Below are 25,171 nucleotides of genomic sequence, written 5' to 3'. Positions count from 1 at the left end.
GGACGTCTGAACTATTTATTTTCATATTTTTTGGGCATACACTGGATATAGCATCTCATATAATCAGGAGCACCCCCTCTGAAATATTTTTCAGCCAACGCATTTTTGGATGGAGGAAAAAAACCCCACTTAAAACATCCGCGTCTGATTTATTCAAAATTTACACCACATTTGTGGACACATCAATAGTCATATTTTATTCAGCAACTCCAGAAGACAAATTGTTTGACAATATCAGTTTCTCCTCTGCCGGAAAACTGTGTCACTAATGACAATGGACACCCATGTAAAACTTAACAAAATAAAAGAATACAACATTTTGGAAAGCGCCTCTACAGTAAAATTCAGCAATAAGTTGATTCATGTTCCAGTTAATTTGCTCCATATTTGAAAAGAAAAATGTACTGTTGCTCTGTACGACATAAAAAAGCATTATGTTAGTTATGCTTAGTATACTTTGTAATTAGATTACCTCAGATCAAAGAAAAGCTCAAGGATTTTTTTTCCTGCCCTGGCTGTGTCTTGCATGAATTAACCACTAGCTAGCAGCACTGAAGTAGACGTAAAAGACCCTCCACAATTTGATGCACACGTAATGCCACAGTTGCCGTTTCTACAGATCACATTTTAACAAACCAGGATGAGTGAAATTCAATTTTTAAGACAGTAAAAACCTAACTTCATAGGGATAAATTTCTAAAAGGAAAGTAGTGTACTGCTAAACACTGTTAAAGGAAAATAAGTAAGTCAAAAATGTTAAAAAGTTAGTCATTCATAATTACGTGGAAACATCTTCTGTGTTTATAATAGTTTTCCACGAAGCAAAAAATATTTTTATTTTGTAACTGAATACTTAATACCAAAATTAAGCTGATAGCTGCAAAAACCCTTTTAAAATCAAACATATCCCCTTGAAGTGCCTTCACGTACATCCCTTTGAGAACTGTAGTTTAAAATAATTGGTGTGTTAATCTCACCGGTTGTCCGTGCTGTGTGAGGGGAAGTGAGGGTAGAGGGCACACAGCAGAGCGGCGATGGCTGAGTTAGAGGTACTCAAGCTGAACCTGACATTAAAAAAAAAAAAAAAAAAGAAGTTAATTTTTAAACCATCAGTGCTTGCACACAAGTGTGCATGTGCTATAAAACAAAAAAGGCACAGAAAGTGCACACAGGAGGACCGCTGTTCTCTCATTGTGTTTTGATAATAACTCTTGGCGTCACGAGCCACTATCGAGCCTCTCTATAATAATAGCTGCTGATGTTTTAAGTGTGTACTTTGACTAAAGGAGCCATTATTATTATTAAAAGTAGAGCCGGGGGGAGGTTGGGTACGGGAATGAACGTCACTCGCTCAGCACACGTTCAGCTGACGTTCATCAACTGCCAGTTTAAGGCTTGTTGCTACTAAATGGCGGTCTCGAATGTTCAACTTGAAGCACAACTGATGGTCATGTCCTTTTCCTACAGATCAAATATGGGAAAAGAAGTCAAGCGACTCGAAAGGGACATTGCGGTATACTGTTTATATGATGTATGTTCAGTATTTATGTATGCACAACAAATGAACAGCTCTGAAGGATGAGGAGGAGTCAACTGCAACAATGGTACAAAAATTCACTATTGAGCTCGACCAATGACCTCTCGGAAGCCACAGTGACCTGCATTGATGCCTGACATTCAAACATTTCTCAGCTGAATGGTTTTTAACTAAAAGTCTGCAAGGCTTAATACAAAAGGTTCATCTGATTACAGCTGTGTTTCTCCTTTTGGTGCACTGTGACTTTTGGCCAGCATGCAAATCAACTCTTGGAATGAATATTCAAACTATTTTGCGTTGATTTGTATGCTATTCATCATCCAAAGTGAATAGCATCAAAGCATTGCTTACAAAACGGGAAAAATAAAGACTGGGAGTGCCAGACGAAGACCCTCTTCTTAGTATATACAGTTACGGTAGCACGCTCCATATTGGCAATGGGTAACTTTTTTTCAACACTGGTATGATAAGTTAGAATGTTGAAAAACAAGACGTATGAGGTCAGGCCACCTTTCATCTTGATAAAAGCAATGTTTTGTCAATGTCAGTATAATACTGACAGGGAACATGGAAATGCTCAACACTTAAGTGCAGTGAGCTGAGGGGCTTTGCTGTATTTCGAGAAAAGGAGTGGTTTCATGCCAATTAAAATAAACAATTCCAGAGGTCCTCAATCGCTTGCAGATTTTCGCTATTCACAGCAGTAAATTTGTATCTCCTGTAGTGCCCCTGGAATGACATTTTGTGTTGGCATCTCACCGTCCCCCTCCGAGGAAAAGCATGCCGAGCGCCATGTGATGAGCCATGTGAAAGCCGTAGTTCATCTCCCCGCCGGTGCGGTAGTGCAGGAAGCGGCAGAGCTGCAGCACCTTCAGGTTGCCTGTGCCGGCCATCACCATGGACATGGACAGCAGGATCATGGACAGCGCCGTCTGCATGTTGTAGCAGCCCGGCTCCTGCGGGAACCAGGACTGACGTTGGTGGACGCAAAGTAACGCATTGTGATGATGACATGAGAAAAGACTTACCACAGCAGCTGTACCGTAGAAGGACATAACCTTCATGAAGCTTTTGGCAAACTCGTACAGGCATTCAAAGGCATCGGAGTTGGCGGAACCGGCGAAGCGCAGGCCCAGCGCCATACAGGCTCCAGCTGTGATGTAGTCCTGCACTTGGCTGAGAGATAGGGAATAACAAATGTCGATAATATATATTTTTTTTTAATTAAAAAAATTGACTCAGTTTAGCCTTCTTGTTGATGGAATTTATAAAGAGTCTTTAGCATGCATAATTCAAGACAATTTGCTTTCAAAGTCAAAACATATCAAGTCTTTTGTTTTATAAGGTTGTTCTGTAGTAGATTTATCCTGTTTATATTTTATTTAATAAATAAATACTAAATGTAATCACAGGGAAATGTGTGTCAAGGCAGAAACTCACATCCACGTCTCCATGTTGACGTTCTCTGGTGAGTCCAAATGAGTTCCCCTCATGATCTGAGGTAAGGGGAAAAAATAAAGAAGTAATCCAAATGAACTATACATATTATTAGAATACTGTAGTATCTATTTGTGTGTTTTTCGTTTCACCTGAGGCACATTACTTTTAACCCATTCTGTAGTCGGGAGAATATCATCCCACATGATGATGCACCTAGCCAGGGTCTTGAAGGAGAAAGGAGAGGATGAGCAATTATTGGTGGTGGTGATTAAAAAAATAAATAAATAAATAAAATGTTTTCACACGACACACTTACCCTGAGTAGAAGAAACTCGGGTTTGATGAAATCCAACAGGAACCAAGTATCTGGAGGCTTCAGCCAGTCAGCTATGGAACTGTCCGAGCACAGCATAAACATGAATTCTTTAAACACCGGTTGCATCATTTTTCTGAGACGGGCTAATTGTACTGTATTTGTTCATGCAAATACCCAGAAGTCTCATTGCAATACCGATTAGAACACAAATACAAAAGTCACTTTTCTCACCGGTTGTTGGTCTTCAAGTAGATCATTGCGAGGGCCAGGGTGGCCCCAGGACACGTCACGTCCACATTGATAGTGTCACCCTCCTATAAAGAACCATCAATACAGTTCAGACAGGTATGCCACCTGTGAGAAAATATTCATGCAAAGAAGTGGAAGACGGATACATTTCCATGGGTGCAATCCATTCAATGTACCTTGATCTGATAGCTGGGTGACTTGTGTCTCTCTCTGCTGGCTCCGACCGGGGCCCTGCGGTGGCCCCCTACCATGTATTGATACAGCTGCTCCGGGACGTTTAGGTCACTCATTCCAATCAGGTTGCTGCCTTGCTGCAGTAAGCCATGTATACGTTATAAAAGCAGTGAGTTAGCAACATGTTTCAAACCTTTTATTTTGTGGCGGTCGCCTTCCGACAACTGGATAGGCATAAGTGACATTCACTGCCAGCCCAATTGAAATCGATTTTTCACTTACATAGCTATCATATATTTCCCAGCAAAAACATAGTTTTGTCTGTAGACGTCAATGAGTGAAGTAAAAATGTCTCTTTGACATCTACTGTATGTATACTCAACATTGTTAGTGCATAACTTAAATAATCGGTGAAATGACAAATTAATACTGTCATGTACTGCAAGTAATGCTTGTGTAATCTTTGAAACACTATACATGCCCGCAATGGACAATATCATGACAAGGAGAATAATTATCTCATTCATTACCAACCGAGTAAAAATGGATCTTTGACGTCTATAGCCATCCATGGCAGTGAATGAGTCAAATGTGGTATTTGTATGAAATGTGTGTTTTTTTTTAATGTACCGTAGTGTGTGGGGATTCTTCATATACTGTAGTATATATATGTATGCTCAGGGGTTTATTTATGTCTGTAGTTGTATGTAAATATACAGTACAGTGGATTGTACTTCGAAACGGATAATGAATCTTGAGTAATGGTATTGTGGGCATGTCAAACACATTTTAATCATGAGCCAAATTGTACTTCTACTTTCTGTCAGAGGACCGTTATGGCTGTGAAGTCAAATAAATTTTACGGGTGATGGTCTCACATTTACCTAGTTTTGAGATCAAAAGTGGGACTGGTATAAAAAAAAAAAAAAAAAAACCCCAAGAATCAGAACCTTGAAGTCATAATTAGCATTTCGTGGGCCACATCAAATGATGTGGCGTGCCATATTTGTCCCCCGGACCTTGAGTTTGACACCTGTGTTGTTATTGTATTGTTAAAATAAAAATTTCATTTTGTATTTTTATTATAGTAAAAATTAGTGCTGGACATATGGTTTGGTATAAGAAGAAATAGAGCGAGACTTAAAAGGAAAAAAAATGTTTTGACACACATTTGCTTCTTCTGTTAATAAAGGAAAAAAAAATGAAATCAGATTTTTGAAGCGGAAAATACAAATTTTAAGTCTATCTTGTCGAGCTCTGACAATAATATTTTGCAAAGCACCTTACCCCGAGGCAAACCATTCCAAGTGCTAACCCTGCAGCTAGGGAATAGGACTCTCTGTCTGTGCAGTATTCCATCTCTGGACCCGGAGGTCGTCCTTAAGTGAACACACAAATACAAAAATATTTTCTGTACACAGCTCATCTTAATGACATGGTAAGACAATTAACACGTGTGTAGGCACCTATTTCTGATTGTAGAACTTCTGCAATGTATCTATGTCCTGTTCCCTGGTACACGAGCCCGATGCCAATTACAGAAGCAACCTAAAAATGAAGGGTGAAAAATCACATTAATTTCACATCTATAGATGTCAAAGACGCATTTTGATTGAGCTGGGTTCAAATGAGTTTGAATACAAATCAAAATACAAACCGAATACCAGCTCAAAATAAAACTCAAGGAAGTCTAGGATGTAGAAAAAAGTTCCTAACGCCATTCTTGTGTGCTCATCCTACCTGAATGTTGTGTGGGACATCCAGCTCAGTGGAGGTGGGAGGAAGCAGGGCGGGGATATGTATGCTGAGGAGGCGGGTGGTTGACACGTCCATGGTGCCCAGTCGGGCCGCGGCCACGCCCAGGAGGAGCCCGATGCTTGTCATCTCGTGACCCTAACAAAGACAGACTCGAGTTGAGCTGCATTTTTTTTAATTGATAAGGTTCTAATGTAACAAAATATGGATCATGTCATGTACAGGGAATAATTTCTGGAAGTACTTTTGTACATATGTGCACCTTAGTGAGGTAGTCGTGTATGTTGAGTGTCCCCAACTTGGTGAGGTGCCCGTTGAGGCCGAGCGCCATGAGGAAGCCAGCGTGCTCATTGGCCATCTCTTGGTTCTTGTTCTTGTTGTAGACGATCCAGGCAGAGTCCACCTAAACACACGTGGAAGGAGGGCGTTATTTATTTTACGCATGATCATGAGAACATGTCACAGGCCGCTTGTAGAGGCTCACCTGCGACGCGGGGGCAATCTTGAGTCCGGCAGCCACGCCGTTATGGAAGCTAGGCCAACTGGGCATGTTAGCAGGGACATCAATGTTCCCGCTGTTCAGGTCGACCATGGTGTTCCTGGGCGGGGCACGACCTGGACCGCATAAAAACATGTGACATTATGAAGACATATCATTAACATCAGAATTCGTTTTACATTTTGGTTTCAGCAAGTTCAGATGGTTACAATATGCCTTTCTTTTTTCAGTAATATAACTTTCATATTTTTTTTCCCCAGGCGAGTACCCCTAATCAGCACAAAGCATTTTTTGTTGAAAAGGAAAAAAAAAAGACTTCAAACAGCATGCTCTTGCTATCCATGTTTAATTTATTAAACCTTGGAACTGCATTTGTCGTGATAATTATTAGCATATCTTATTCTGCAACTCATTACCGGTTTTATTTCTGGCTCGTCTGCCGTAAAACTGTGTCGCTAGAGACAATTTACATCCGCGTAAAACTTAGCAAAATAAAGGCTTACAATAGTTTGCTAAAAGTTCCTATTTAAATTTAGCAATGAATTGCTTCTTGTTCCAACTAAGTTGGTCTTTATTTGAAAAAATTAAAAAAGACTGTTCTTGTATTATAAATCATTAATAGATCAGAAACTAGGTCATGCACATCACACACACCATGCATATTTTATTTCTGGCTCATCTGCTAGAAAATTTAATCACTTCAAATGTCATTAATTAAATAAAAAAAATAGGAGACATTATTTTTGGGGCCTAGTTTAGGGTACATTAGTGTTTAAACTACTAAGAGGTAACTAAATTTGGGGAGGATCGGTTATTGCTATCAGGGGTTGGTCTGTAATCTCGGATTCACTGCACGTCATTACCTGTGAGGTTGAGTTTGGGGATGGGTAAAAGTTCTGTGGGTACAGGTTGGTAGGAGAACAAAGTGAAGAGGCCCCTCCCCACTGGGAGGGCCATGGTCCTTTGACACAGCTGAAGAAGTCTGGAAAAGGTGCAAGTAAGGTGATTCAGAGACTGTGAAAATGACCAAAATGAAAGCTATAGTTTAAATGAAACGAGCAGAGAGGACTCACTTGTTTTCTTTCTCTTCTATGTACTCATGGTCTGAGACTTCTGGGAGCTGGACGACGCTGACCCGGACTGGCTTAGAGCTCTGCAAGAGCCTTCGAACTTCCTGGACCCTCAGGTCCTGACTCCAGATCAGTCCTGTAACCTAATGAATGTGTGGGATAAACTTTGCTCATCATCGAATGATACTTCGAGGTTGCGCTCTAAGCTCAACGATCGAAGGGGTACCTCCTGGATGATATCAGACATTCCGTCCTCCTCCTCGTCAGCTTCTGTGCTGACAGGAGGCTCCAAAGACAAATTCGAACCTATGGACTGAACAAACACAAAGTTTCAAAATGTAGCTAATTACACCATCCTTCCTAATGATAACCTAAAATACAATTTAAACTCACGGATTTGCTTTTCACTAGGGTCATGTTATGGGCCTGTCTGGTGCGATCTTGCCGGCCAATAAGCAGGCAAACCTCCTCTGACCAATCGGCGCAAGGTTGCTCCCGGCAGTGGTAGATGGCATCTCGGATGGGCAGAGCCACGCCAAACGGGACCGACTCCAGGTCCTTGAGGGTGAACCCTAAACCGCGAAATGCAAAGCAAAGATGTACGCCCAGGAACAACCACAGTCACTGAAAAGTGTGAGAAAAGTGAGAAAAAGAGGTTCACCTTGCGAGGTGAGCCAGACCACGAGCTGCTCAGCCAGACTCTCACTGCACGACTTGACTTGATTCATGCTCGTCTGTCTGTAATTCCGATATGCACATGTAGATAAGTACATTAAATGCACATTAAAATGAACACACTAACAAATCCCAAAGTCTCGTATTTATACTCCAATGAGCTTTTTTTTTTTTTTTTTGCTTCTTTAAATGCATATTCCATGTTTTTATCCTTTGTCAGTTGTCCTCAATGGAAAAAAACATCTCATGTGCTCAAGGCTCGAGTAATTTGCAAATGTCACATGACTAAACCAAGAAACCAGGTGAGCCGTGATTGGTCCATTACCTGAGCCTTGAGCACAGGTGATGTTATTGTCAGCAAAAAACAAGTGGGACAAGGTGTTTTAAAGGTATTACCTGTCCATTAAAAATGATTTAGTTATCTAATTAATAGGAAAAAATTACCTTTTTTATTGCTGAAAATAGCTAAATAAGTGACTATCCCTTTAACTACATTTTTTTAATTAAACAGAATTCCTACAAAGTATAAAAATCCATTCTGTCTCAAGGTTTTATATTCCAATTTATCCACATAATTTGCAGGTTGTGTAACAATCTAAAAAAAATCTGCGCGAACAAGCAAAAATCTGAGTTCAGTAATTGATGACGCATTGCATAAAAGGGTTATAATTGCTTTCAGATACCACATGATGGCAGCAAATCACTACTTTTGTCCAAATAAATACAATTATGTTAATCCTTCCACTTACACACAAAAACTTCAAAATGGTTAGTTTTTTATGTAAATCACAAAATACATTCTCTAATGTTGATTTTAACATCTTATTAGTGGCTGTTAGTGGTATTTTCAGGTTTGAAACATCTCAATGAACTAAACTGAAATTTTTGCGTATATAATCCTGTCATCCACACTATTCTACACTTCTGTTTAATCATCGTTGAGTTATTTCGGATGTTTAATAACATGCGACTCTTTCTTAACTGTTATTATCAGTGCTTTACACCACCATTGCATTATAGATTTTCCTGTCAGTGTTCAATGCAGTGGACAGATCTCTTAAAAATGGCTTATTGTCTAACTGTGAAAGGAATTACCTTCTGTACAGCTGCTCAGCGGTCTTTTGGCCTGAGGAGAAAGACAGAGAGAGGTCAAGGGACTCAATAATCAGCATCATCCACAGCTCTAGTGTATTGTTTCCATTCAATGAGTTAAAATTGAAAACAGCGATGTGCAAATTGCATGCTCAAGCCTGAATTGTTCCAGTGTAGGGGGATGATGGCATTTGGGTGAAAAAAAAATACAGTCAGGGTGCCGTCACACTACATACAATAGTCAATGACCAATCTTTGTCAGAAATTTCCAACACCCCATCAAACACCTGCAAAGTGATATCATTGTCACAGTATCGTTTTCAAAGCCAAATAATTTGACAGCCAATCCAGTCATGCGCCTTTATCTTTGCTTCTTGAGCCGGTGTGTGGGGGTTGACATGTACTAAGGGTGGCCCGTTGCTAAAACACACACGCTCATGGGGTATAAACACTGACCTGTAGAGAGCCTCACTAGGTACTTAGACACATTGGATGCGGTGGCTTTGCTGTCACCGCTGATGTAGACAGCGTAACTCTGTTAATGCAAAGAAATAATGTATAAAGTTGATTATATGCTGAAACAATCCACGTGCATGTTAACTTTATAAAACCGTCAATCATGGCCCTAGTTTGTATCCTTTTTCTTCTTTGCATTATGATTCAAATGAGGCTGTAAGGCAAGTGGATGGCTAGCATGTCGGCCACTGAAAACAAGCAAGCCAACATTTCCTGCTAAGTTCAGTTACATCTGCCGGGCAAGTAGCAACAAACCCAAACATTTGAACCGAGAGGGGAGAATATCATTCAAGGCATTTATAACATTGCCATAAATACACCAGTTGGTAATGGTGATAAAGAGTAATTTTCCAGGTACATAGCCTTCCAACCGTGAATGGTTGGCATTAGAGATGTGCAAGATGGAGTAAATTTTCTATCTCAATACAAGTCATTTTATATCCAGATAACTATTCTGAAATATTTTTTGAAAATTACAAAAAAATAATGGCAACTTTGTGGGATCTTTTATTTATTTTTAAAATAATTTGTATTGTCGATACAATAGAATTTAAAAAAAAAAAAGGCGTGATATAAAGCATACCGTTTAGGATTAGACAATATAATCGGCCAAGCCAATTACACATTTAAATTGTTTGATATACGTTGTAGATCGTATCCATGATATATACAGTACCGTCTTCGGATTGACGATAATTCCCGAGCCGGTTATACTGTTATATCATACACTGGCTTTTATAAAAGGGCCCAACCTTAACCCTAACCTTTAAAAGACCAATCCAGAGTTGTGTTAACTTGAGCAAATATTTTTTTTTTCGAAATGTTCAGTTAGTTTTATAAGCGATTAGGATGACCTTGAGAAGACGCTTCTGCTTTTATTTTTGTTTGAAATTACAACAAAGAAACTGAAAAGTATAACATTTGTGTTATTTTGACAACTTTAATAATTTTACTTAGTGTAGGAAACATCTGAGCGAAGTTTTTATTTGTTTTAAGTTTTAATTTAAAATTTCAAGACATTCTGATGACTCTGGGAGCTCCTTGAATTATTTGTTGCCTAAAAGTTATTATCTATTTATTTTATTTTTATTTTTTTTACATTTTGCACATGTGAACGTTATTCCATAAACATTCTTAGAGAATATTAAGTTATGAGTTGGAATTTGGATTGTTTTTTGTTTTGTTTTTTTACAAGATTTTCACTTAATTAAACATGAATATCGGCTTCCTTCAATTTGCTGGCAAGCAGTTCAGGGTGTCCCGCCTACTGCCCAAAGTCAGCTGGGATAGGCACCAGCAAGCATGAGACCCTTGTGAGGATATGCTCATGGATGGATGGATAGATAATCCATCCATCCACTTATCAGACTCTTTAAGTACTTATAATCGGTAAAGATATCGGCGCTGAAAAAAACCTAATCTCTAAAACCATTCCATCAAGATATCTTAGCTAGAGCCAATATTCTAAACTTGGAACTCTGGTTGGTGAGGGAGAAGTTTTAACCACTATGTAACCGTGCTACTCCCATGAGCAAATTACTCAGCGCAAAATAAAAGCACAAAAATGAAACTAGTTCGCCTCACGTCAAACATAATGAGGAAGGTTGTGTTCTCTTGCTGAATGAATCAAAGGTTGAACTCGATTGCTGTACTGGCAAATTACAGTGTGCGCACTTCGCTACCAATAATTGCTCTGCACGCAACACACACGCACGAACGCACACACACAAAAAGAACTCTTCACCCTCACACACACTCTAACTCCAAGCATGTAATGTACAAATACATTTATCGACTTGTAGTTGTTGACATACCAGAACCAACAGCCGGATCCGATGGCAGACCCCGGGCAGGTATGGGAAAGGCGGGACCTCCTCCCCTCGAAGGCAGCTACTCAGCCAACTGAAGATGCAAGGAGGTTCCGCCCGCAGAAAGGACGGATGCTGCATCTGACCAATCAAAGCTGACGACAAATAAGACGTGTGAAAAGTGGCATTACCTGCATCGCAAAATCTCAATGCTGAATTATAAAGTCTTACACTGGTCTATGAGGCACCTCTCTGTGAATCCATTGATTAATGAGGGGTAGTCTCTCCAGTAAAGATCCAGATAGTCTTTCAATTGCAGGTCTCTGCGGAAAAAAAGTGATTTTATTAGTGAAGAAAATTGTGCAGAAAAATGTGTTAAATACACATGCACTCTTGGCAGTTGGCATGATCCAATATATAATACCGTGAATGGAGATTTGTTGATTTTTAAATCACATTTTTCGGTCTTGTCATAGAGAGAAAAATAACTATCATATTCCCATTAAATTGACCACTATTTTCACTCAAGCGTTGTAATGTTTTTTTTAGCTCAAAGGACAGATTTGCATTTAAATATACAGTAAAAGAGGATTAGGGCCAGTCAAGAAGGAAGACAATAGACTGGCATGCTGCTGATTTTATTCTCAGAATTCTCAAAGAGAATTCTCAATGAGAATTCTGAGAATAAAGTCAAAATTTGCTAACAGTTTTGGTCAAGATAGTCTTGAACGTTATATTAGGTTTTCCCTTGTTAAGTAAAGGTTAAAGTAAAAAAAAAAAAAAAAAAAACATGTTAATAGTATGACTTCTACCTTGTTAAATTGATCGCTCAATTGTCCATATGGTTTTTGTGGCATTCATTTTATGACAGTTTTAAATGATAAAATGAATCTATTTTGGACAAGACAATAGCAAAATTGCAAGAAATGTTAAAGAACTCAATGAATGCTACAGTTTATATATCATGCAAAAAAGCATCGTTTTCTCCTTATATGGTAGTTGTAGTTTAAAAAAATATTGTACATCATTTATGATCATATGGAATAATTTCCAAAACAATACAGAAGACCTTTAGGTGGTACTGTAGATCTCTGCTAACAAAATAGCATATACAAGTTGTATAGTGCAAGATAGAACACTATAGCCATCAAAAATCAACATCAAATTGTGAAACGTTCATTAAAAACAAACAATCATAAAATTGTAATTATGCTCTTAATTATAAAATCAAAATCAAAAGGGCTTTGGTCATTCTTTTACATGCTTTTTCTAACAGCAACAGCAGTAATAAATAATAATATTGACATTAATAATGAAAGATTATCTGCATTGTGTCTTTAATTGGCCAAATAGGAAGCACTCTGCAAGGAATGGCATCACTGGACACGTGGCCATGTGACATTAAGCACACCGTACGTCTCTCCCTCGGCACGGTCCGTTTGCTACTCTCATGATAATTGTTGTGTCACTCGCCGTGCTATAAATATTTCACCTGCCTTCCCTTCATTTATGCAATGGGTGCAGAAGGAAGACGCTATGGCTGAGGTCTGAATGCTGCAAGATGACAGCTGACCTACAGAATGACGATTTCAGCAGCTTTTTGAAAAAACACAAAGGCCCCGGGAAAAGTACACAGCAAGGAACTGTGCGTGCTCACCGCATACCTTTACAGTATATAAATTCATGCACAGAGAGTACGTGTTAAAAAAAAAAAGACCAAAATCTCTTCATCTCTCCCCTTGACATTCATCTTTGTTGTTTAGTATTGATTAAAAGCATTCTGAGGCAGACTTGTTCCCTTTTTTTAAATTCACAGAATCAATAGTTTTTAATTTAGAATGAGTGCTTCCTCCTGCAGAGATCTGAATGGCCATTTATCCAAACTGAGTGACTTTAAAAAGGGGCAATGCAGCTTAAAAAAAAATAGTGCAATTGAGTAATTATTTTTTTACACGAACATCCATACCATAACTCTGTATCCTTAAGTATATGTACAGTATCATGAAACTTGTTCAACTAATTCTACAGGAGGGTAATTCAAAACAAAGCAAATCTTAATTCTTGTCATTCTTGCCTAACTCCAGTCCTCGAGGGCCGGTATGCTGCATGATTTTGAACCTTCTCTTTCTCAAACACACCTGATTGAAATGATTAGGATCGTTTTCAAGCTCCTGCAGCGCTTGCTAATGAGCTAATCATTTGACTTGTAGGATACCGACCCTCGAGGACTGGAGTTCAACACGTATGTTGTAAGCAATACAAACAGGTTGCGCAAAAGAATGATCTGGATGTCACTACTTTACACACAACCTAAAACACCATTGTTTAAAAAAAATAAAATAAAAAAATACATAATTCAACATGAATTAAATATAAATGTGTTAAATATGGCTCCCAATCAGCTACTAGTAATGCAAACACATACGGTATGACAAGAATGAATTTCCTTATAACTTCATTAGTGTGCCACACACAGGAATTATGAATGCTTCAGAATAGATATAAAAAAGAAAAGAGGCACTTAAAATGGGGGTGTCGTTGCAGGTGTGTGATGATTTAAGGACTTGAACCACATCAGAGCTAAAAGAAAGCATGAACACACCACAACATCTCATCTTATATTATTGTTCACCCCTCTCCCGAAAAGATTTATATACCTTATCAAAAGAAATAGAATTGTGCAGGTTACAGGTCACATTAATGGTAAAAAAGTAAAGGCCTGATTTATTTTGCTTATTTTTTTCTGTCACAACCTGGCATCTGAAAGGGGTGTGAACGCTTTTCTCCCCACTTTACTGTCTTTGGTCATGGGTTAAACATTTGTCCTGACTGCATTCCTACTGAACTAACCTCGCAAAGACCGGTGGACAATCAGGCCTCTTCAGTGTGGCCAGAAACAAACTCGCTAAGGTTAAGTGAGCGCCATGATTGGTGACAATGACAGACAATGCCGAGTGGGAGGGAAAAGTGCTCTCCAGCGTAATTGCCCGGCGCTGGTTTTTGCTACGAGAGGCAACGAAAATGACCGTCACATTTTATTCGACTTTGCGACTCTTCAACTGGCCAAAATTCGGTTTGATCTATGGCAATGGAAGTATTCTGAGAAGGGATTTTGTAAACAGAGTGCCTTTTTTGTTTCGTGTTGCTGCATGCTAATTGTGAAAGCTACCATGTGAAGGTGCCAACCTGTCATTGCCAATTAGCCTGAGATGAGAAGCTCATTAGTGTAGATGGAGACCCTGATTGCTCCTTAGAAGAGGCACAACAAGAACAACAGCCTCCTCTACTAAGAGACCTCGAACTCAGGGGGTTTCAGTATGTAATGTAAATTTCGGACTATAAGCCACAACTTTTTTTCTCAGGATTTGAGCCCTGTGGCTTATGGCCCAGTGTGGTTTATCGGCAGTTTGTTTTTTGTTGGCCACCAGGGAGGCAATCCACAGGTATGGCAATTGTGTGTATCTGTCAAAGGTGTCAATTTATGGAAGAATTATGAACTAGAACTGAAAAGATGAGTATCAATGGCTAAGTTCAAAAAGAGTTAAAAAATATACATAATATATATATATATGATTGTGTATTTGAATTATGTGCAAGGTGTTTATATCTAGAAAAAAGGACGCTATCTCAATAGTTTGCTCGATTTTTGCTGCTGAGGTGTATACACCTGTGCGGCTTATAGTTCGAAATGTAAAATTTGTAGTTACAATACAAAGAAAGATCGAAAGATATAGTTGTTAAAGGCAAAAGATACAGGTCGGCCGTTACCTAGCAAGCTGCTGCAGAAGCGATACCAGAGAGGAGGCCCTCTCTCGATGTAGCTCGTTGAGCAGCAGCTCCTGATAGAGCAGGTGGAGAACGTAGAAAAGGGCTGGAATGTGAGCGAAGAGAGGCGCCGTGTTGTCCAAGGTGTTGGAGGGGGGAGACACCTAGAAATCAAAGAAAGGACAAAGGACAGCCATTTAACAACTCTGAAACTTTTCTGTTTCTTGGATAACTAGAGATTTGTGACATACCGACGAGATGTCCTCTTCGCCTGGGCTGATGCTCGCATTACAGCCGCTAACGTCCGCTGGTCTGTCGACAAAGCGGAAATCCATCTGGCGGTGGTAATGACATCCCAGCAAGTATTCCCAGTCCTACGCAGGAAGCAGGAACACACGCATGGTTTTGATTAGTAAATTATTCGGCATAATCACAACATATCTGTGGAAGTACTGATTTCCATCTTGTTCACACTGTGTGGTTCAAGTGACACAATTCTCATTATTTGTAAAACCCTCAAAATTTTTATGTATTTATGTATGTATTTATCTATTTTATGTATTCAACTTTTTCTGGCAGTGGTTCTCAATAGTTTTTCAATTATGTATCGCCTGTGATTTTTTTTTCCCAGCAAAGTACCCCTGAAAACGTGGAAAGACTTTTCGGATTGGGGTAGGGAAAAAGAAAGGAGTGCTGTGCTATCTGTGTTTGATTTATAAAACTACATTTATAGTGATTTTTCAAGTTGTATCCTATTCCGCATCAGCACGTTGTATATTACCAGAAAATTGATGACAATGTGCATTCATGTGCACACGTTTTGCAAAGGAATCACTATAACACAATTTAGCAACAAGTTGCTTCATGTTTCAATTAATTTACTCTTATCCATCAAACTCGATTTGTTGATGCCTGCAGAAATGCAGTTAAAATCTAACGTGCTCTACGAAGTGCCTTCATGGGGCCCTCTTTGAAAACCGCTATAGTAAGAGACCAAAATCCTTTAATTTCCTTTATAGTACATTTCTTTGAATTGCAACAGTTGATAGGAATTTTTTTAATGTCAAATATTACAATATCGGTCTAACGTATTTTCTACTCCAAGTACCACGTTAAAAAAAAACAGAGAAGCATACTTGGTTGTGTTTATATATAAATATGTTTGTAATATTATTGTAAGCCAATATAACATTATGCACAATTTGAATATTAACGTTTTACTTTCGTATAGTAGGCAAATAAAAACTGTAAAAATGATTCAATTGCATTCCACGTTAAAATGTTACCAAAATAAAGGCAAAAAGTTCTTAAAAAATGTAAGCCCAATTCTGCAGGGAACGCGGTATGCTGTATTCGCAGTATTACGTTAATTTTGAGGTCAACATATGGAAGTTTGATTCATCAGCCTGAGAATTTGCTACTAATCTTCGAAAGACAATGTTCCTGAAGCAGGTTCCATGAGCTCCATGTTTTCTGATTTTCTGTGAGTCATGTGTCACTCAAACCCACACAAACACATAGAAGACAGAGCACAGTATAAGCCCCCAGCTGATTGACATTTGACAACCGTGTTCCGCTCTAAAGGGAACACAAACAAATGAGAACATTCAGTTGGAGTGTATTAAACAAGGCCCCTTCAGGACCTCTGCATATCTTGTGAGAGTCCAGCTCTGTGAACATCTAAATGATTAAGTTCATTTGGCGTTTTTGTTACAAGTACCAGTGATAGCGAAGATGAAAACGTGAAATGACGACAATAGAGCACTAGAAATTGTCAGTCATCACTCGTTAATGTTCTCATAGTGTTGAGTGGGAAATAAAGTTGTCCCGATATTGAAATTTATTGAGATAACAAAGGATTGTTTATTATTAGTTACACACCTCATCAGAGCCTCCATCACAGGGACGAGCTTTCTTAGCCGCAATCACCGGCGAGAGCGGCACTTCAAAATTCAGCTGGAGAAGGGGTGAGAGGAACACAGGGCGCGAGAGTCACTATTTTGTCTTCATTAACTGTGAGAGTCACAATTTCAGGTCGAAAATAGCTCTTCTCGGTTTTAATTAGGGGGAAAGAACAACTCACATTTCGTGTCCAGGTCAGACGCTCCGTGTTGTAGCCCATCAGTTTCAGGAAACACGTGACAAACAGGTTCCACTCGCCGTGGGCGCTGGTGCCACCGGGGGCATTGTGAATGGTGTACCACTTCACCAAAACCTACAAGTGCACCAAGAAATGTATGGATTTATTCACAGTTAATTCAAGTAAATTTTTATTTGTTGACTGGATGGAAGCACGACCATGATGAAGCCAAAGCCAAATTGCACAGTGTTAACGCAGATTAGCACGAGCTAATGATTGTATTAGTATTAGCTTGTGATAAACGGCGCATACTTGAGTTGCAAGCTTTGGGGTGGGAAAGTATTAGTGTGTAGCAGTAGTTAGTAGAAAAAAAAAAAGTGTCGTGAGCCTGAGGAAATGCACTTCACCCGGCGTAAAAGCCACAACGATCATGTGAAAAGTTAGCATATCTGCAGCTTAATAGTTGCATAACGAAATCTTTATTTTGCCCTCAAAAGCCATTTCACTGTCATGTCTCGATTTTTTTGGTTACACCAAACAAAGAATAAATGTGTCTTGAGCTTGAAATGTTTCTTTCACAAAACTCATTTCTGTACTTTTGATACAAAAACTGTGTTATTGACGATACCAAGTTCTCGTGATTACTAAAGAAGGGGAAGATACCTAATTTTTATTTTTTGCTGGGAAAAAAACGTGAGTCTACTACTTTGGGACTCAGTGCTAGTTGTGCAGGTTCAGGTTCATATTAAAGGGGAAATCAACCCCCCACACTTTTTTTTTTAATTACAATAAGTTCTTTGCGCTCGCTGTCTTAACATGGCATTTTCATTAATACTGCAATTGTGTTCGATGAATTAAGCAGCAAAATCCACCAGATTTAACCCATCTCAGACGACATACATTTTGCCACTTGTGATCGACTGACATCACTGTTGCTCAGGTGACACCCAATCATGGCTCACCTGTTTTCTAAGATTGGTCAATTGCATCACGAATGACCCTTATTAAAAAAAATAAAGGCATATACAACTGTGCAGCAGAGTAAGTGTAATTCAGTTTAGCAATAGGCTGCTTCATGTTCCACCTTTTTTTTTTCTCTCTTAACTTTAAAAGAAAAATGTGTTGTTCCTGTCACAAGATTAAAAAGCATTCAATTACATTTGCTGATACCCGCAGAAGCCCTGTTAAAATCTCACATACTCACTGAAAAGCGTTTATGTACCCAAATACAAAAAGCATGTCGTATGATCAAAAGTATCCACAAACCTTCATGGCTGCTTCTTTGGGTAGGATGAAACGGATGGCTTGAAGACATTTCCTCACTAAATGAAAACAATGAAAAGAGAAATGTAACAATGAGTACATTATTAGAACCTTTTAACTAAAAAAAAAAAAAAAAATGCTATAAATGAACTACAGGAAATCATCCATGGCCTTACAGCAGAACCCTCAAAGGAAATTAAATGACAAAGAGCCTCCGCTACAATGGTAATTGATTTTGAACAATCCCATTCGTCGTCAACGAGAATATCTTCATTGGACATCCTGAATTGAAAAGGTCAGAGGCGAGGCAGATAAATGCTATTTCATTAGAGTCGGGCAAAAGCCTTATTTGCAAGATTGATTATTAAATAATGGGCCCAGACAAAAAAAAAAAAAAAAAAAGTCTGACGCGTACAAGACTTGTAATTAGGAGCTAACTTGGCATTAAAGAGTGACTTAAAATCTGCAGTTTCCACCTGGTCCAAGATGGAGCCTGCGTCACCAATGGCTATGAGTCCTCCAAACAGAGATGAATCAGTGCCGATAATGAGGCGCGTGTTCAACATCATCCTGTAATAGCGAGCTCCAGCCCATGTACTGTACTTTTGCAGGTCTGGAAAAACACACATGCCTCGCCCTGGCATTATGACATCACGTGTCTCTCAATGAACTGGGCAAGAACTTACAGGTTGCAAGTTGAAAAGTTAAGTTAAATCCTCTTAAAGTTGAACTTTTTATCCTCTGCTATAACGATTATTTGTGTCCCTTGTAATGGTATCCTCAATAAGTCATGGTAACAATGTAGGACACATCTCAAACTTAATTTCCAGGACCCAACTGTTCTGACTCAGCCAGAATTATGTGTGTGTGTGTGTGTGTGTGTGTGTGTCTGTGTGTACACGAGTGAGCGTCTGATTGTATGGGAGTGTCTGATTGTATGGGTCTGACCGAAAGCAGGTTTTCAGTAAATCAGCAAACATACATCTGTCATGTGTTTGCATCTTGATGCAATTTGTTTCAATTCATTGAAAGCAGCCATTATTGCGGTTGCTGCATCATGTACGTACTAACAATATTTGAATGAGCATGGTTGACATTTAAAAAGTTAAAAGAATGTTAATTTTAAGTCACGACAAAAAAAAAAAAAAAGATGACTGCGTCTTGCAAATAAATTTCATAACTGGAGGAGGGTTAGAGGGGAAAAAATAAAAAATAAGACGCCAATGGGTGCCTAATTAATGTACTACAATCAGAAATATAATTATTAGTCCTGAAGGGCTTACATTTAAACAAAGTACCCCTGGTATTTTTTTTTTATGAACCTGTTTTTCAATCATTTTTAAACTATTACAATACTGTAATTAAAAAAAATAATTACAATAATAGCACAAATGACTTTTATTTGAATTTTGGATAAAAATACAGCACTCACAACATTTGGATATGCATTATTTTCAATACAGCAACAATTATAACCGTATCTAGCGTATCTAAAATTTTCAAATTATTCGAAAATTCTTAGAAGGTAAAGTACAGTATCTGCTCTATAATAGCACCTGAAGTGTTCAAAAAAAAAAAAAAAAAAAAAAAAAAGAAAGCTCACCAAGCTCTGATGTAGCAATGTCCGGGATGGAGATTCTCAACATGGTGCCATTATTGAGCTCCTACAGAAACATACAAATTACATTATACTATTAAAAAATGTAAATGATGCACACTTAAAATAATTTGTTAGTGCACATTCCTGTAGTGTATCATTCAAAACAGTAGCTCTGTCAAAATTGACATCTCAAGTATACAAGCTTGACCTCACAGTATTTATTCCACTCTCCTGCATCTTTCTTTTTTTAACTCTAACCCATGATGAAAATCAAGTAGCAGCCTGTCAAGAGAACAGCGGCAAGCCAGACTGACAAACAATTACCCTCCAGAGGGAACGAATGGCAAATCAATGAACGGAGGCAATATGTCAAAGCTTCGCAGACACGCTTATGGAATGTGCATGTGAGAGAAATGACCCTCTGTGCAGCTACGATTTGGAAATAATAATGAACCGGATAAAATGCTTGAAAACATGCCCATTAGATGACTAAAATGTATTACAAAAAAAAAAAAAAAAAACATGCAAACCCACCAGTGTTACGCGGTTGCTGACAGGGTCCCGCAGTGCGTGGATGTAGGGCGTGGCCTGCTGGTAGGTATAGTCTTCCAAAAAAGACTCTTCGTGGTGCTTCATGTTTGGACCCCTTAGCTCGGAAACAGGCGAGGGCATGGCAGCCTGAGGAAGTTGTTGGATGAGGATTATGGATTATTTTCTTATTTGTGGGGTTTTTTTCAATCTTTTTTCATGTCGATTAAAAAGGAAGGTCAATTTTGACAAAATATCAGCACGTACTGTACAGAGACTGAATGGAAAAAAAATCCTGACAATTTTTAGACACACCTCATCCATTCTGTGCAAATGTCTGCTACTAGCTTTAGCAGGTGTGCTAACTTGCGCCAGCGGCGTGCAGAGGCCGACGCGGTGGTTGTTCAGACTGATACCGGATGGTAGGAGGCCGGGCACAAACACTTTGCTGACCTTGAGGGAATAAAATAAATAAATAAATAAAAATAAATTGGCATCACATGCGCCTGAGACAAATTCATTGTCATCCTTACCCGGGTGACGCCAGTGTAGAGAACCAGGCTCCCGCAGGACTCTAAAACCAGCATTGCGTCAATGTTCTGCATGGAGAAAAAGTACATATACATATATTTATTTTCTTTTATTTATTTATTTATTTTTTTTGGGGCGGGGGGGGGGTAAGCTTCAACTGGCAGTGACAAAGAGCTTGAAGCAAGCACACTTGACTTCTTAGTTGGAGAACTGTGTGAGTGACGGTGTCTTATTTTTGTTTCCTCAATGGGACTTTATCCAATAATCAGTTATACTAAGTGCATTTTAACACATTTAAATTTGTTGGGAGGAGTAAAAAAAAAAGTGTTAACTAGGGTCTCATTCACCTGCAGAGGCTCCGCATCTTTGGCAGCGATGCTCGTCACGGAGGCAAAGAAGAGCTGAGATGTGTCATTGCTCTCCATAAATTTCACGCATCTGAAGGCCCAAATATAACAGTATAAAAGTAATCAGAGTAGATGCCTGACATGCTTTCTAACGGTGGTTTGACTGACCTGAGTTGCTGGTGCGATTCCACCAAAAAACAGAGGTAGCGGTTCTCGCAGAGATCAGAGGTCAGGAACACTTTGGAAGCCTGGCTGCTTATCTCTCTGTCCAGACAGAAAAACCATCCCGGTACTTTAAAAGTGCAGATTTGGTTGATTTTTTTTTTCCCACACATTAACACAATTTGTAAATCATGACACAGTCTAAGAGTGTTTCAGTATTATTGTGTTTTATCCATATTTACCTGTACTGTAAAGCAGTATAGATCTTTAAATCTACAAACCTTTCAAAAACAAACTTGATTGGCACCAAATCTAGCGTCCAACCTTTGACAAGCAGTCGTCTCACTCCACAGCTGCTCCATGCAGAGGTCTGGGATAATGGGCTCCAGCCCTGTTTCATTGATGGTGCTGTTGGGCGAGTGTGCCGCGCCATGGTGGAGGCTCATTGGCGACGAGGCGTGGAGAGTAGTGTTGAAGCGAGCCACGCCCGATAAGGATGGCGCCGCCATGCCTGGAGAGTGGTCGCGACTATGTGGGGGAAAGGGGATCATGTAGAAACTATCATGGACAGACATTCAATGAACATACAAGAACTTACCTGAGAGCGGCCATCTTGGAAATACCCGGGGAATGGGTGCGGGTCGGTATTGCTGGGGAGGACATGAGGATTCTGTTCTGGTGGCTGTGCAGACTGCTGTAGTGATGAGGGCTGTTGGCAGCAACAACACCACTAAAAAAAATAAATAAATAAATAAATGGGAAAAAAATCTGCAAAAGGAAAACACTTACCAGAATTACTACACTGTATTGGATCACACACTTATCTCCATCCTGAATCCTATATATGCATATGACAAAATTGTGTTCTTACCCGTTTTATGTGACTTGTGTTTTTGGACATCACTTCAAAACTTAACTTTGGGCATGTAAGATGTTTTTGTTCTAGACAAAAATGCAGGCAATCCTACCGCAATGGCTATGAAAGCAAATTATTATGTCTAAGAACTGTTTTCCTTATCTATGATTCTTTTCTTCCTTTCGGGATCCAAGGCCCATCAAACAATTGCTGTTTTTGTTTTTTGGCTACAGTCGGACAGATCTCGGTTGACAGGAATGTTGAAATTTCATTTCACATTCATTCTACAAATTTCTTCAGCATTGGAAAACGTCTAGAATGTTTGTGTCACGTTGGTCAACCAATTTAAAACATTTTCATTCGTTTTTGGAAAAAGCTCTCTGGAGCCACTAGGGTGGCGGTAAAGCGCTGCATGTGGCTCCAGCCATGGGTATTTTGATGCTGTATATTAAAAAAGTATGATTCAATTTCAGAAAAAAAACATTTACTAACAATAAAGTACATATATTATTCAGTGTTTCATGTGTTTGACCCACTAAGGGATGCTACCTGCTAGTTCAATACTAGCGCTCCTCAATTTGGGCCAGGAAAACTTCTATCAAGACATTCTGGACAATTTTGTGCTCCCAGTCAAGGAAAGAGAATTTTCATTGCAAAGTTGTTGAAGCTAGGTCTTTGGTGTAAAAGGAAGCCATTAGAACACCTTCAGGATGAGTCCAACTGCCCTCGCGAAATAGATCCTGACTTGGAAATTGGAGGATGTTTTCCCGGGCGAAAATAGGATGTAATAGAGTAGCTGATACCCATATTTTCTTCCATTTTCTCTCAATCTATAGTAGGTTTTATGGCCATGTGAACTGATGTTTTAGTCTATATTGAGAGTACACAAAGGATGCAGTTTGAGATTCAGTGTCTTGCTCGCAAATATTGATTTCTGATACAGCAGACAAAAATGTCAAAGGGAGGGCCACATCGCCTGCTATGTTGCATTCTAACACCCACATGTGCATCTTAATAACGTCCGTACACTTTTATGACCTAACATTGTTACCTTGCTCCAACACCGGGATTCAACTTGGCTGCCCTGCTGCCACACGGGGAGTCTAGGCGGGAGTGGTTGCGTAGGTGTGACATGAGGAAGCCCGTGGCTAGGAAGCCCAGTGGTTCAGCAAAGGGCTCCGCCAGACAACTGAGCACCGAAGAACGCTCCTGGTGAAAAAAAAAAAGAGGCAAGGGGGTGGGGTGAGTGAGTGAGTGGGTGGGTGAGTGAGTCAGTGAGAGTAGTAGTATGTAAAAATGTAAGAATATGCAGTAAATTTAGGACTATCAGCTGGAACTTTTTTCTCTTTTTTGAGTCCTGCACCTTAATAGTCTAATGTGCTGTGTTTTTTTGTTTGTTTGTTTGTTTGTTTTTTGCGATTTTAATCATCAGTATTCTGTCAGCTTTATGTTGCAAAGATGTTGGTGCTAAAGATGCAGGCATGTTCAGTCGGTTGAAGATAGGAAGTTGCTGTAAGCAAACAGTTAAAAAAAATAAAAATAAATGAATAAAATAAAAACGTCCCTATACAGTCTTTCAGCGTAAATATCTGATGTTTTGATTTGTAGTTTGTAATGTAGTGGGGCTTGTGCAGCAAATATATTAATTGTCTTAGGATACACAATTATCTTGAGTATTTGATCGCATACCTCACTTGTGACTGTGCGCAGGCTCCAAACTGAGTGTGTTCCTTGCTCATTGTCGTAAGAGACCACAATAGAAGGCCGACAGCAGGTGAAAACGATCTTTGTGCTGGATTCGGACATGTACTCCACACGAGTGCTGTCAAACAGACCTGGGAGGCAAACAGAAAACAGCAAAATGTAACACAGTGCTCCGGGTTTAAGGGCTCACTCAAAACATTGGCACGGATTGTCTTACTTGTGGGTTTGCACACCACTGGTGCCACTTCATCTATCGGATGCAGCATGCTGAACAAGGTGGGAAGTGATTCGCTGTGGAGGAACACGCGGCTCAGTATCGTTTTATAAATCGTTTTATATATGTGTATTAGCATTTACCCCGGGGAGGTGAGCTGTCCATCAGCTGCTGTGATTTTACGCTCAAGCAAAAGTCCAAACTTGGTCGGCCAGGCTTTAGACACCTATGGGAGATCAATAAGTACAATAATTTTAGCCTACCTTTCACATATTATTAAAAAGTTATACCCACAAAGTGATCGGTAGGGGTCTCACCTGGAATGGGAGAGGTGATAGAAAATCCTTTCCGGTCACAGTGTGAATGTTGATGCATCCGTTCTGCACGATACACACTGTGTGCTCTACTTTTTCTTCTATGAAATATACAGAAGAGGATTAGGGCCAGTGATGAAAAAAAAAAAACAAGAGTGGCAGAAATCACTTTTATCTCAATTTTGACTTCATTCTTAGGATTCTCACTTTCAAATTACAACACTGAAAAGAATGTTGACCTTATTCTCAGAATTCTAAAAATAAAATCAGAATTGTGACTTCAAAATGTGTAATTTTGGGAATGTAACCACCAATGACAAACTTGGGAACACTGTACTGACAAATAATTATATTTCCATTATTCTATGAAGGAACTTAAATGACGTGTTGACAAGGTACCATCTTTCTTGCTTTGAGGAACAGCAAAGTCACACCATAAGGCCTGCATGTAGAACAAAAAAAAAAAAAAAACTTTATATGTATATATAAATCTAAACACACAATTCAATTCAAATTCATGATAATCCTGGACAAACCTGCTCCACCGGGCTGTCCACAGTAAACGCCTTGTAAACATTGGAGCCCAGCGCCTGGCTGCCCTTGGTCCAGACCACAACGTTTCCTGCCGTGTAAAGCTCCTCTTCAAACTCCACATCCTGCTCCGGAGCTTCCACAC

At 39.3% G+C, this 25,171-nt stretch overlaps 1 protein-coding gene across 1 annotated transcript in view; it reads right to left on the bottom strand.

The window, feature by feature from the left end:
* The window catches only part of anapc1 (anaphase promoting complex subunit 1), a 32,504-nt gene that overhangs the window by 5,601 nt on the left and 1,732 nt on the right, over positions 1-25,171 (bottom strand). The window contains exons 3-44 of the mRNA XM_088422037.1: positions 25,032-25,171; positions 24,895-24,937; positions 24,499-24,596; positions 24,325-24,407; positions 24,185-24,258; positions 23,953-24,098; positions 23,315-23,472; positions 22,006-22,137; positions 21,732-21,935; positions 21,414-21,509; positions 21,246-21,336; positions 20,901-20,966; positions 20,683-20,820; positions 20,374-20,517; positions 19,843-19,903; positions 18,243-18,298; positions 16,980-17,111; positions 16,778-16,852; positions 15,148-15,270; positions 14,900-15,060; positions 11,363-11,454; positions 11,138-11,286; positions 9,264-9,342; positions 8,811-8,841; positions 7,702-7,778; positions 7,434-7,612; positions 7,267-7,353; positions 7,044-7,183; positions 6,834-6,952; positions 5,956-6,086; positions 5,734-5,874; positions 5,457-5,609; positions 5,183-5,264; positions 5,004-5,095; positions 3,719-3,853; positions 3,525-3,607; positions 3,294-3,372; positions 3,132-3,201; positions 2,978-3,038; positions 2,566-2,713; positions 2,297-2,493; positions 978-1,064 (exon numbers count right to left, since the gene is read on the bottom strand). The exon at positions 25,032-25,171 is cut by the window's right edge and continues 25 nt beyond it. Of these exons, the coding sequence (XP_088278163.1) occupies positions 978-1,064; positions 2,297-2,493; positions 2,566-2,713; positions 2,978-3,038; positions 3,132-3,201; positions 3,294-3,372; positions 3,525-3,607; positions 3,719-3,853; positions 5,004-5,095; positions 5,183-5,264; positions 5,457-5,609; positions 5,734-5,874; positions 5,956-6,086; positions 6,834-6,952; positions 7,044-7,183; positions 7,267-7,353; positions 7,434-7,612; positions 7,702-7,778; positions 8,811-8,841; positions 9,264-9,342; positions 11,138-11,286; positions 11,363-11,454; positions 14,900-15,060; positions 15,148-15,270; positions 16,778-16,852; positions 16,980-17,111; positions 18,243-18,298; positions 19,843-19,903; positions 20,374-20,517; positions 20,683-20,820; positions 20,901-20,966; positions 21,246-21,336; positions 21,414-21,509; positions 21,732-21,935; positions 22,006-22,137; positions 23,315-23,472; positions 23,953-24,098; positions 24,185-24,258; positions 24,325-24,407; positions 24,499-24,596; positions 24,895-24,937; positions 25,032-25,171 (4,633 nt within the window). The remainder of the gene's footprint in view (positions 1-977; positions 1,065-2,296; positions 2,494-2,565; positions 2,714-2,977; positions 3,039-3,131; positions 3,202-3,293; positions 3,373-3,524; positions 3,608-3,718; positions 3,854-5,003; positions 5,096-5,182; positions 5,265-5,456; positions 5,610-5,733; positions 5,875-5,955; positions 6,087-6,833; positions 6,953-7,043; positions 7,184-7,266; positions 7,354-7,433; positions 7,613-7,701; positions 7,779-8,810; positions 8,842-9,263; positions 9,343-11,137; positions 11,287-11,362; positions 11,455-14,899; positions 15,061-15,147; positions 15,271-16,777; positions 16,853-16,979; positions 17,112-18,242; positions 18,299-19,842; positions 19,904-20,373; positions 20,518-20,682; positions 20,821-20,900; positions 20,967-21,245; positions 21,337-21,413; positions 21,510-21,731; positions 21,936-22,005; positions 22,138-23,314; positions 23,473-23,952; positions 24,099-24,184; positions 24,259-24,324; positions 24,408-24,498; positions 24,597-24,894; positions 24,938-25,031) is intronic.

This window comes from Hippichthys cyanospilos, chromosome 8 (genome assembly GCF_059441005.1).
Source record: "Hippichthys cyanospilos isolate Australia breed blue-spotted pipefish chromosome 8, RoL_Hcya_1.0, whole genome shotgun sequence".
Classification (NCBI taxonomy): domain Eukaryota; kingdom Metazoa; phylum Chordata; class Actinopteri; order Syngnathiformes; family Syngnathidae; genus Hippichthys; species Hippichthys cyanospilos.
The sequence above is the reverse complement of the archived record's forward strand: the minus strand, read 5'-3'. Positions and strand labels throughout refer to the sequence as shown.